Raw genomic sequence first — 13682 nt, 5'->3', positions numbered from 1 at the left:
TTTCCATGGTAATGTTAAAAATTTATTAAAAATATTTTGAATAAAATGAAGGCAACTGCTGGCTATACAGTCATACACAGAGTCTCAAAGAACACTTGTAGTCACTGCAGATGTTTCTTCCATGTATGGCTTCACCGGGAAACCATACTTTCTCGTTTGCCGTGAAAACAGGAAAAACTCAAAACAAATGGGGCCAGTTGAAGTCATCGAAGATCGGTGTGTGGTGTAAACATTTCAATGTCCATCAAGTTTTAATACATGTTTGCATACTTAATATTAACAAATGAAGATAACTAGGGCATCGGTTGATATATGGCATTATTTTTTCCCAATTCAAAGAAAAAGTTATAATAGCGTGAAAACTGGTAAGGGGGGGATAATATGTCCCTTGAATTTAGCTACATGTAGGGTTGTGCTGTTCACAGCAGCCGACGAGAGTGAGTTCCATAGTTTAACAGTTGATACAAAGAATGAATCTTCCTTCCTTCCTGTGATTCACAGTGTGAAATGCAGCCTCACAACAATGTGCGAGGATCTCTGGATCTGGATCAATGCGGCAATCAATCTCCCAGCTTAGAGATGTATTGCACTGCATGTTTGTTTGTGTTTGCGCATGCAACCCCAAAAAATAAGTACATAGGACATGCCGTCGAGTGTGGAAATAAATAATTAATATGAAAAGATAGTGCCAGGGCTCGCCATCGGGAGGAGGGTTATGTTACATCGCAACTAACGTCCCATATACGATGGGAAATGAAAATTATTGTACACAGCTAGAAGTTATAATGGTTAGGACCTACTTAGACCCAGTAACTGCACTGTGCTCCTTTTGTTCCAATTTTTTTGACATTTTCTACGACAGAAAATGTCAAAAAAAAAGAAAAAAGGAGTAGGCCTACCGCGCTAGCTACTGGGTCGAAGTAACCATAATAACTTCTAGCTGTGTACAATAATTTTCATTTCCCTGTGACATTGTAACACCCCCTCCAATAGGAGGCTCCCTATTAGGGTTTTACCTGCACCTCTGCAATCCATGGTTTTAAAACTTAGCTTAAAACTCAACCAACAGAATGGGAACGTCTAACACCAAGACTACCTCCAGTGCCCGGGCATGCGCATTAACCATGTGCGCGATTACTCGCGTGCGCGCTTGGTAATTAGCAAAATTAGCACCTAATAATAATAATAATTATTATTATTATTATTTTATTCGCCGTAAAAGTACAAAACAAAATACATTGACAACATTATACCCCAAGATGGGCAAGGGACATGGGCATGGGCATAACAATAATAATAATAATAATAAGACTTGTAATGCGAACATTGTATCCACCCTGCTGGGTGTTCAAGGCGCAGTAAAACCAAAAACAAAAACAAAAACAAAACACAACACAAAGAAAAACAGACACAACAAAATTAGTCATTGAAAACCTGTGACATAAGATAAGTTTTGAGAAGAGACTTGAACTTTGCGGTACAAAGACAAGACCGAAAAATTAAGTGGTAGAGAGTTCCAGATGCGTGGCGCGGCTGAAGAAAAAGACCTGTCACCCCATGAGTGTCGAGACTTGGGTTCAATGAGGAGGAAGCATAGAACTTGCTCGAAGAATAGCACATGATGATGAATGGACTGGTCAGTGAGAACTTGACTCTTGGTCATGAATAATGTGTGAGGTATAGTAGATAATTATAACTTCTACTGTGTATAATTTCAAACAGATGCAGTAGAACCAACAGATGGGGACGTCAGAGATCCAGATAACGGTGGAACTGAGGGAGGTGATGTTGTCGATGCAACAGAAAAAGGTGAAGATGACAGTGTCACAGAGAGAGATCATGGTGATGGCGTTACGGAGAGAGATGATAATGCTGGCGTCACTGAGAAAGGTGACGGTTCCAGGGTCACGGAGAGACCTGCAGACATAACAGAGAGGGATGGCAATGTCAAGGTGACGGAGAAACCTGTTGACGTAACGGAGAAGGGTGATAATGTCAGAGTCACAGAGAGGCTTGCCGATGTTACAGAGAATGGTGACAATGTCAAGGTCACGGAGAGGCCTGCCGATGTTACGGAGATGGGTGACAAGGTTACGGAGAGGCCTGCTGACGTTACGGAGAAGGGTGACAATGTCAGGGTCACGGAAAGGCCTGCCGATGTTACGGAGAATGGTGACAATGTCAAGGTCACGGAGAGGCCTGCCGATGTTACGGAGATGGGTGACAAGGTTACGGAGAGGCCTGCCGACGTTACGGAGAAGGGTGACAATGTCGGGGTCACGGAGAGGCCTGCCGATGTTACAGAGAATGGTGACAATGTCAAGGTCACGGAGAGGCCTGCCGATGTTACGGAGATGGGTGACAAGGTTACGGAGAGGCCTGCTGACGTTACAGAGAAGGGTGACAATTCCATGGTCACGGAGAGACCTGCCGGCGTTACGGAGACTCCTGCGGGCGTTACGGAGAAGGGGATCAATGTCAAGGTCACGGAAAGACCTGTTGTTGAAGGTAACGTTATTTACATCTGTTCCCAGTCTTAATGTGCGAGATAGAAGATTAAAGGCCTGATTACAAGAACAAAAACGAAAACCAAAAAATGCACGCCCTCGATTGGTTGAATGAGCTTCGGCGAATTCTGCGTGGAGCATTTCAACCAATCATGGGCGTTCATTTTTATTGTTCTCGTTATCGGGACCTTGTAACCGGGCCTTATTCCCAATCTTACGTTTCCTTTTTTTCATGGATTTATTAGAAGGACAACAAGTTATGGAAAACATGCCTTGGCATATCCCTTTCCAGGGTATCCCTACCTCGGAAAGGGATTTTACAAGGCATGTTTGCCAGAACCAGGGCCCAATTTCATAGAGCTACTAAGCACAAAATTTTGCTTTTAAGCATGAAATTTCTTCTTTGAAAAAAAAAACAGGATTACCAACCAAATTTCTATTGGTTGCATATATTGCTTGTTACTGGTATTCAGCTATTGTTTGCTTAAATCACGAGTACCACATGGAAATTTGGTTGGTAGTCCTGTTTTTATCAAGGAAGGAATTTCGTGCTATGCAAATTTGTGTGCAAAGCAGCTCTATGAAATTGGGCCCTAGTCACGTCCCACTTTGTGTGAGTGCACACTCAGATGGTGAGAAGTCCAGATAGATATTAAAAAAACTTCAGCCATCCAGCTCTCAACAAAACTTTCAGAAAAAGGACGTTGTACCTGGCGTAGAAACTTCCTGCTGTAGTGTCCCAACCAAATTTAGAACCAACACTACTCAAAAGAGATGCACACATGCTACTACCACCATAAACCTCACCTATAGATACCGGCACTTTATTAAGTGTACATTATTATTATTATTATTATACTTTCATCTGCTAAGTTTCAAATCCTAAATACTACAATGTACATGTATGTGTACATAGTTGTATTTTTATATTATACTTTTTCCTTACAAAAAAACACAATGTCCACAGATTTACATTCAACTTACACAGTTTGAAGATTATGATAGTAGAAAGCTTCCCTTGAAATTATACTTACTGAGGTGCTGTAGTTTTTGAGAAATTAAGTAAAAGTAATAATTTTCGTCTCAGTTTTAGCATGTAAAAATGTATTAACCAGTTATGCTATGGTTTTGGTAGAATATCATAACTGGTTAAGGGGATTTTACATGCTAAAATCATGTTGGTCTCATGAGACGAAAATGATTTTGTGACTTGTTTTACTCATTTCTCAAAAACTGCACAACCTTGGTTGAAGGGAAGCTTTCCACTATCATTCTCTTCATACCCTGTAAGTTTAATGTAAATCTGTGGACATTTTGAAAAAGTACCCGAATCCTTTAGAGGAGCACAATGCCTTGGATTGGACGAGTTGGTCTTTAAAAAGCTATTGAAACCGTTCAGTCTATTATGAAATGCATGGTTAGAGAGATATTTTGAAAGTAGAATAATCTACACAAGTATCACTCGAAATTGCATGGTTTTCCTTTTGCAAACTAACACGGTCGGCCATTCTATGGAGTCAAAATTTTGACTCCACAAAATGGCCGACCGTGTTTCTTCGCAACATAAAAGGAAAACCGTGCAATTTCGAGGCATGTTTGTGTGGGTCATTATATTCTACTTTTAAATTATCTATCCATTGCATTTCGTTACAAACGGTTCAATGTGCTTTTCAAAGACCAGCTCGCCTGATCCAAGGCAACGTGTCCCTTTTTTGCATCGGGGATAAGTGTGTTTATAGCACTGCAGGCCTCATACTTCAAGAAGGCAACATAGGTGATTGCCTCCATGCGCCCTTGGCACTGCCTTTAGTAGAAATTTACAAATTCCTTGTAGAGTACCCTTTATAAAGGGGATCATGCCTTTGTGCAATTTAAGCTTCGGCGATATCGATTTATTTTATTCACGATATATCGCGATATTCGATATAATCGCGATTAATTAAATTTGACATCATTAGTCTTCAAACTCCAAGTGAAAGTTGTAGAAGAGACAGTCATAGCATTAGAGAGGTGTTCTAATGACCTACATGTATTCTTTTGGTTTTACTCCAAACCTATGGGGTGCAAGATGTCTCAGCTAGCAAATACATCGCGATATTTAATCGATATCGCGATATATCGCGATAATCGCGATATATCGCGATATATCGATATTTCGATTAAAACCAAGTCCATCCGATATACGAAATCGTTTCCAAATTAATATCGCGATATTCGATAATATCGTGATATCGCCCAAGCTTAGTGCAATTGCCCTTTCATGACCAGGCGTGATACTTCACACAGGCAATGAAGGCGATCGCCTCCACGCCCCCTGGTGACTGCCTCGGTGCCCTTGAAATTCTCCAGTAGACATTTACGATTTACCCATTGGGTGCCCTTTAACAAGATAAACATTTCTCTTCGCAATTGCCCTTTCATGCCCAGGCATACTCCACAGAGGCAATGAAGGCGGTCCCCTCCATGTCCACTGGGGTGGATTTCACAAAGGTAGTCCTAACTTAGAACTAGTCCTAGGCAATGCTAAGAGATAGGACTGGTCCTAACTAGTCCTAGGCAATGCTGAGAGATAGGACCGGTCCTAAGTCCTAACTTAGGACCAGTCCTACTTAGGACCAGTCCTATCTCTTAGCATTGCCTAGGACTAGTAACTTAGGACCGGTCCTATCTCTTAGCATTGCCTAGGACTAGTCCTAAGTTAGGACTACCTTTGTGAAATCCACCCCTGGTCACTGCCTTGGTGCTCTTGAAATTCTCCAGTAGAAATTTACAATTTCCTCATAGGGTGCCCTTCAATATTTCTGAAAACCAATTTTGATATCTCACTTTGCCCTTTTCACAGAGTTCAATCTCATGGCTGCTATTTCTGGACCTTCGAGGATCCCTGAATGCGGGGACGTGAAACTGGAAGGACGAGCCCTTGGGACCAATCTACCAAGTATGCGATTCCAGTGGTCTATAGAGCCATCGACTGACGCACTCAATCAGCGGTTTGCTTCAATCAATGGTTAGTATCAGATGTTTGTTGCGATCAAGAAAGATGAATCGTTTGTCGACCCAGGTTTTGGCTTGTTTCCATTATATAGACAATGACGTTGAACGGAATATAATGAAAATGGTTTGATATATAATAGATGTTAAATGGAAATGGTTTGGTTTTACAGTACCAATGCAAAAGGTAAACATTAAACAACATAAAACATCATTACCTGTTGACGAAGATTTAACACGCTGTGATAAGGCCTTCGTCTAACGGTCTTATAAATGGAAGCCCGCAAAAATGTAAACCTGTGGACATTGTGTTTTTTGTTAGAAAAAAGTACATTAGACCCTTTAAGCAGCTCATGACATTGGGCCAAGAGCCTGGGTCCGATGAAATAGACAACTTGGCAACAACAGGCAAGTCAGGCCATGTCTGAATTGGTACCCCCAGCAACAGTCGTAGTGAGAGCTGTTGGCGCCAATTCGGATACTGCCTCAATTTTAAACGTTTAAAGACACTGGACACTGTTGGTAATTGTCAAAGACCAGTCTTCTTCACTTGGTGTATCTCTAAATGCATAAAATAGCAAACCTGTGAAGAAATGAGCTCAATTGGACATTGCAAGATAATAATGACAGAAAAAACACCCTTGTCACACGAAAATCTAATTTTGAGGTCTCAAAATCAAATTCGTGGACAATTACTTCTTTCTAGAAAACTACCTTACTTCAGTGGAAGCCGTTTTTACAATGTTTTATACCATTAACAGCTCCCCATTACTCGTTACCAAGTAAGGTTTTATGCTAATAAATATTTGGAGTAAATTACCGAAAGTGTCCACGCCATTATACACTTTCGGTACAGAAAAAAAAAATAAGTTAACAGATTTACAAATAATTTACAGGGTTTACAGAAGGTAATGGTGAAAGACTTGTCTTGAAGTATTATTCCATGAAGTGCTTTACTTTTTGAGAAAACATTAAAACAATATAAATTCTCGATAGTGAGAATTACGGATTTGCATTAAACACATGTCATGACACGGCGAAACTTGGGGAAACAAGGGTGGGTTTTCCCGTTATTTTCTCCCGACTCTGATGACCGATTGAGCCTAAATTTTCACAGGTTTGTTTTTTTATATATAAGTTGTGGTACGCGAAGTGTGAGCCTTGGACAAATTAGTGTTTACCAAAAGTGTCCATGGCTTTAAAAACATGTATGCCTGATTCCTTGTTCTTCCACAGAAAATGGCAAAATGGACGTGCTATCGTTTTCTGGTGACTTGCTGGATCCAGGCATGGATTACACTGTTACGCTGACCCTGCAAACTGACAAGGGTAACCGAGATGCAACCATTGGAATCAGTAAGATGGATTCGCTCGCACCAGGCTTGACTATCGAGGCGAGGGGTTTGAGTGCTGGAAACACAGTCCTGGCTTCACAGACGTAAGTCACAAACGAAAAGAACTACACTTCCAGCGTGGGGAGTGTGGAGAATAAAGCCTGGTTCATACTTCCTGCGAATGTGAGTTTGACGTCACAACTCTGTTTTCGCTTTGAATTTGCAAGAGAGTCATACACAAGTCAACTGCTGAAAATAATTATTTACGAATTGGTGACGTCCACATTCTCTTCGCATTCACATTCGCAGGAAGTATGGGCTTTACTGCTCAACTAGTCATGCCTCTAGGCCTGGGCGAATAATTCTAATATCCGGTTAATGGCGAATAGGTTTTCCTATCCGTAACCGCGAATGCCTTTTTTTTTTAAACCAGATATCCGCAATGGGCGCGAATACCTATTTATAACCCGGATAGTCCTGTAATTACTACCAAGTAACCGGATATTCTTTAATATCCGAATATCCGCGGACGTCGGGCGACAACTGATAGGAATGTTTAGTCTGAATCCTTATGAAACTTCTATTAAGACAGCATAAAACAGCATAAATTAAGTATTTAACTATGCTCACCTTCGTGAAGAGTTAAAACAATGACATTTCTGACGTAATTTGTTCAAATATCACGAAAGTTTTCCTTCATGTAGAGTCAATCACGATCACAAGAACAAGCAAATCGCCATCTTTAAATTAGATCCAAAACTAGCAATTTTGTTTTGCTGTATGAACAAACAATTGACACTGTAATTCAAGCAAGCAAGGCAACTTACTGATCTTAATCTACTTTATATTGAGACAAGAACTTCACTAACGAGTCTTGCAAATACCAAATAAGAATTGTTTTCAAGAGATAAGGGGTAGGCCTAATTGTTTGTGGTGTTCTCACTGGTGCAAATCTTTGTGTAAACCATTCATGGTTCTGTAACTTGATCGTTTTGATTGTTGATCATTACTGACAGTTTAGTACAGGTAACGGTAATTTTGGCACATTTGATTTGTGACTTTGCCTCATTGTCATTCATGTAGCTAAATCCAGCAACATGCCATCATTGCAAATGTGGTATCACTTTAAAGAGGAACACCTCAGCTTTGCATTGATATATAACTTAAAGCCATTGGACACTTTCGGTAAACAGTGTTGTCCAAAGGCCCACACTTGGTGTATCACAACCACATATAAAATAACAAACTTGTGAAAATTTAGGCTCAATCGGTCATCGGAGTCGAGAGAAAATAACGGGAAAACCCACCCTTGTTTCCGCACGTATCGCCGTGTCATGACATGTGTTTAAAATAAATCCGTCATTCTCAAAAATTGATAATTGTTTTAATGTTTTCTCGAAAAGTAAAGCATTTCATGGAATAATATTTCAAGAGAAGTCTTTCACCATTACCTTCTGTAAACCCTGTAAATTATTTGTAAATCTGTGAACTTTTTTTTTCTTTCTGTGGCGAAAGTGTATAATGGCTTTTCCTAACTTTTTGTGTGCAGTTTAGTTGGACAATATAATTTATCACACAAGCGCGAGTGGAATATGGAAAAATATAGCGTTTCTCCCAAAGGCTGAGTTGGATATGGGGACGCAGAAACGCTATATTTTCCATATTTCCACGAGCGCGCGTGTGATAGCAGAATTATCTTCAAGCAAACTTGGCGCCAGACATAAAGCACACAAGACGCAGGTAGTGTTATTAGCCATGCAATATAGATTTTATCACCACTCTATTCTGCGAATCTGATTTGAGGATTAGCGCGTACTTGAAGATGACGGACTGCAGCATGGCCAGCCCGCAGGGTGCTGCCCAGCCACTGGTCACGCCCGACTGGTTTATTGCATAACAATAGTTGCGTTCGATTAGCTGACCCGGTCTGCCCCTGGTATATTCGAATAGCTTTGACATCATTCCAGGGGCCCACCCGGCTCGGCCCCCAGTGCCCTGCTTGTGGAATGGTCACTTAGGGCCAGCCTGAGGTGCATGACGTCACCACGAGAGGGCGAGTGTGATCGTTGGATTAGCCCTTGTCAGGGGCTCACCCAGGTGAGCACCGCGGGGTCCACACGGGGAAGCTAATCGAACGCACCGATATTTAACCGTAATAGTCACTACATCAATCACTTCAGCGGTAACAATGAGATCAGGACTAATATATATATTTGGTTTGCGGTAACACCATGTGTGTATCTACTTGCCAGGTAGAGTTTGTTCGTAAAGATGCTATGTCAGATATTTGGCTGATTTGACCCAAAAATTTTGATTTAAAATTCAATAGGTATTTTGATGGGGTCGAGAAAGTTACAAGCTTTCATTTGAGCCATTGCTCGAAAAAGTCTGCCAATTATTAGAAGCAGTGAAATAAAGTGCTCAAAATTAGTTTTTGTCGGGATCCCAACAATATATCAGTCACGTGACCAGTTCTTATGTGTTTTATAAGAAACGTTTTATTAAATTTTTGTCATGTTCCTGACCATTAAAAGTAAAAGTTAAACATTTTTTCGTTAGAGTGGGTATAATACTCATTGAAATACCATTCACTCAAAAAAATCTATTATTTTTCATGTTTTGGGGCCAAAAATCTGACATAGCATCTTTAAGAGAACTGTCTTTCTTTATTCTACTACCGCAGAGTAGATTTATTGGATGTTCGGGAGACTTCTCAGTTCTGAAAAGAACTATCCTGCTTTTTAACTACTTCCCTGGCTGAAGGTATAGAAAATTGGCTCGGATATGTACTTTTGCTTAAAGTATTGTAATTTCTAATTAACTGCACTACCGTGGAGCCAGTTCTTGAATTATTGGTCTCAACGTATCGACTAGCTTGCTCTAGTCATCGTCAGGAGACAGGACTAATCGTGACCTTTGATCTTAACTTTATCCAGGTTTTACCTTGAAGCGAAAGTCACCTTCTATTCCTGCATCCCATCTAAGACAACAGTGTACGAATGGAGTGTCGCGGACGGCAACGGACAGACGTTCTGGGCCGGGTTTCAAGAACAATCTCTCAAACAGAAGATACAGGCCAATCGCGTACCAGGTTAGTGTCAGTGGTAGATGGGCAGTGGTGAACTAGCGAGAAAGGGCATGGAGACAAGGCCCATAACAAGCTTATATTAGGACATGTATGAAAGACCAAACAAACAGACAGACAAACAGACAGACTTTTGGAGAGTATGACAAACGTATACATTCTCTTTAAAGGGTCTATGTAACTTTTGTAGAACAAAAAACACAATGTCCACAGATTTACACTAAACTTACACAGTTTGAAGATAATGATAGTAGAAAGCTTCCCTGAAAATATTACGTGCTGAGGTGCTGTAGTTTTGGGGAAATGAGTAAAACAATGTCATGAAAATAATTTTCGTCTCATGAGACGAAAATTATTTTAATCATTTACAAACGTATTTTCATGAAATTTGTTACTAATTTCTCAAAAACTACAGCACCTCAGTAAGTAAGATTTGACAGGGAACCTTTCCACTATCAATTTTAATGTAAATCTATGGACATTTTGAAAAAACACTTAAATCCTCAGTTTAAAGTAACATTACAAATTCGTTTGTCAAACAAAACATTTGCTGGCAGTGTAAGCATTTTTCGTAATCCACCATATATAAACTGGCAAACCTGTAGAAGTTTGAGAGCAATCGGCCATCTGGGTCACAAGAAAATACTGAAAAACCAATAACACATTTTGCTTTCACATTGATGCAAGATCAAAAATGAATAAAACGCTCACTGATCGATAAACTCCCAGCTGGAAATTTGATTATATATTTCTCATCAAATATGCTATTTCAGACAGAAATATTTCAAGGGATCATCATTATAAGACCGTGTAAGTTTTTTGTTGCTCTGTGATCTTTACGATTTTTGTTTCTTACCAATTCTGCAACGTTCCTTTAATGGCAGTGGCAATGTTGGTAGTTACTCAAAATTATTATAAGCATAAAACCTTACGTGGTAACGAGTAATGGGGAGAGGTTGATAGTATAAAACATTGAAGCTCCCTCTGAAGTGATGTAGTTTTCGAGAAAGAAGTCATTTTCCACGAACTTGATTTCGATGCCTCAGATTTAGAAATTGAGGTCTCGAAATCAAGCATCTGAAGGCACACAACTTCGTGTGACAAGGGTGTTTTTTCTTTCATTGTTATCTCGCAACTTCGACGACCGATTGTGTTCAATTTGAGCTCAATTTTCACATGCTTGTTATTTTATGCTAATGTTGAGATACACCAAGTGAGAAGATTGGTTTTTGACAATTAACAAAAGTGTTCAGGGGTCGATTTCACAGAGAGTTAGGACTCCTCTTATCTCGAGTTAGGATTAATCTTAAAAGGTCTTGGGACTTGTCCTAAGCCCTAAGATTAGTCTTAAGTTAGGAAGAGTTTTTTGAAATCGACGGCAGTGTCTTTAAGAAAAAAAGAATCTGAGAAGTTAATATCTATTCATTTTTGATTTCCTTACCTCTAAGTCAATCAAGAGGTGACATTCATCGTGAAGGCTTGGCGCGAGGGTGACTCCAACAAGGCAACTTCAGAAATCAAACTCACCGTGTTGAGATCACCCCTTGTTGCGATCATCGCCGGTGGAAGTCAGCGCACGTTGGGGCGAGAGTCAAGGCTGACTTTGGATGCCTCGGGTTCCAAAGACCTGGATGATATGACAAGTTCTTCTGCGGAACTCCGATACCAGTGGCAGTGCAGTAGACCAGTAAGACGGATTTTGAATAATAATAATGTTAAGAGATGTTAAAGTTGCATCAGGGATATAGAATATTATTTTTTATTTTTACCCATACACCGGTGTGTGTTAGCACTGTGTACTCAGTACTTTCCCGAGTCCTGTGAACATATATATCACAGGCATGTTACTCGGGTTGGATTCGAACTCACTCATCTCGTTATTCTAGAGCAGTGTCTTACCAACTAGACTACAGAGGTTGCCCCATACATGTAGCTAGAGGCAGTTCGAATCCTATGTTTAGGCAGCGAGTACCGCAAAAATATAAGAGATTTAACCCGCTGCCTAAACATAGGAGTCGAACTGCCTCTAGCTACTGTGCAACCTCGGAAGACTAGTTGGTAAGACACTGCTCTAGAATTGCAAGGGTCGTGGGTTCGAATCCCACCCGAGTAACATGCCTGTGATTTTTGTTCACAGACATGACAGAACCTGGAAAAGAACTGTTCAAGTATTGACCAAATTCACCTGACGCCATTATTAGAATATTCTTGGACGCTCCAATTTTGGTGGTCAATGTCACTGTGGATTGTCCATGATATTCAGTGAAGTGCACATTTAAGGCGACGTGGCATTTACATGTGAACCTATTGACCACCAAAATGGTGACCACGGCTCAGTCGCCGCATGTGACATGCGTGCGAAGGGTCAATGCAGTGCTAAAGCCTCTGGCCTTTAATCATACGGTAATGGCCTTGCTACCCTTTAACTTCCTTAGTAAACTTGCGGGTACAACCATGTGTAAATCTCTAAATCTCTAAAAAAAAAAAAAAAAAAAATCTCTAAATCTCTAAAATGGCTCTAAAAAAGAGACCACACCGTCTCTGTTCAGAGCCAACTCTCACTTATAAGAGATTTACACGTGGTCGTACCCGCAAGTTCACTATTTATTTTTATAACACACCTCTTGCTTGTTCGGTATTCTGGTTGGCTGAAACACAGTCGCGTGGGATGAACAATAGTCTCGTGATCTCGCACGCTTTTGTTGCGGGAATAAGTACCCAGGCGGGCACTAGCCTTTAGAAATAGTGCCTGGTTACAGCGCCCTCTCTTGACTTGAACCTTGACCAACAACTACCAAACTTCCTGTCTTTTTCCAGATTTCTAATTCTTATTTCACATTTAAGACCGAGCTTTGTTATTAAACACATATTGACTGGCATAGTTCGGTAACTAGTGTACATCTATTCCCCCTCGGGTCTGTGAGTGACCAGAAGAGGGGCCACTCAAAGTCCCTCGGGGGAATAGACGTATACTAGTTACCTCATTGCCAGTCAATAGTGTGTATAATAGTTCCTTCTTATTTTTTCACACCGTGCAAAGCTTCAAACAATGTACTTTTTCCTGACACAAAAACACAATGTCCACAGATATACATTAAACTTACACAGTTTGAAGATTATGATAGTAGAAATTTTCCCTTGAAATTTTACTTACTGAGGTGCTGTAGTTTTTGAGAAATGAGAAAAAGTAATAATTTTCGTCTCAGTTTTAGCATGTAAAAACGTATTAACCAGTTATGATATGGTTTTGGTACAATATCATAACTGGTTAAGGGGATTTTACATGCTAAAATTATTTTGGTCTCATGAGACCAAAACTATTTTGTGACTTGTTTTACTCATTTCTCAAAAACTACACAACCTTAGTTAGTAATATTTGAAGGGAAGCTTTCCACTATCATTATCTCCAAACCCTGTAAAAGTTTAATGTAAATCTGTGGACATTTTGAAAAAGTACCTGAATCCTTTAATATGTTTTCTTCTTATTTATATTGATCACCAGGAGGATGCGGCTTGTGACCTGGCTGGAGCCTCCGTTACCATGGAGACATTGAGCGTTGGTCCTGGGGTTTTGTCTAACGGGATGCACACCTTTACCGTAACTGTTTCCAAACCCAATGCAGCCAATACAAATGACCATCGCGAGGCAATGGCCAGTGTTGTAGTGGACATTCAGAGTGGATCCCCTCCTGAGGTATTATTTGTATATTCATAAATACCTAAGAGAGTTTATCCATTCTAATTGGTCGAGAGGGCATCACGAGG

The 13682-nt window shown here is 40.3% G+C and overlaps 1 protein-coding gene across 1 annotated transcript in view; it reads left to right on the top strand.

Annotated features, from left to right (window-relative positions):
- Positions 1 to 13682, top strand: part of LOC117299640 — a 54568-nt gene that overhangs the window by 11623 nt on the left and 29263 nt on the right. The window contains exons 2-7 of the mRNA XM_033783189.1: positions 1723 to 2508; positions 5350 to 5514; positions 6735 to 6936; positions 9769 to 9923; positions 11366 to 11604; positions 13420 to 13611. Coding sequence (XP_033639080.1) covers positions 1723 to 2508; positions 5350 to 5514; positions 6735 to 6936; positions 9769 to 9923; positions 11366 to 11604; positions 13420 to 13611 — 1739 coding nt within the window. The remainder of the gene's footprint in view (positions 1 to 1722; positions 2509 to 5349; positions 5515 to 6734; positions 6937 to 9768; positions 9924 to 11365; positions 11605 to 13419; positions 13612 to 13682) is intronic.

The sequence above is a fragment of the Asterias rubens genome, chromosome 14 (assembly GCF_902459465.1).
Source record: "Asterias rubens chromosome 14, eAstRub1.3, whole genome shotgun sequence".
Lineage (NCBI taxonomy): Eukaryota > Metazoa > Echinodermata > Asteroidea > Forcipulatida > Asteriidae > Asterias > Asterias rubens.
This window is presented reverse-complemented; position numbering and strand designations above follow the sequence as displayed.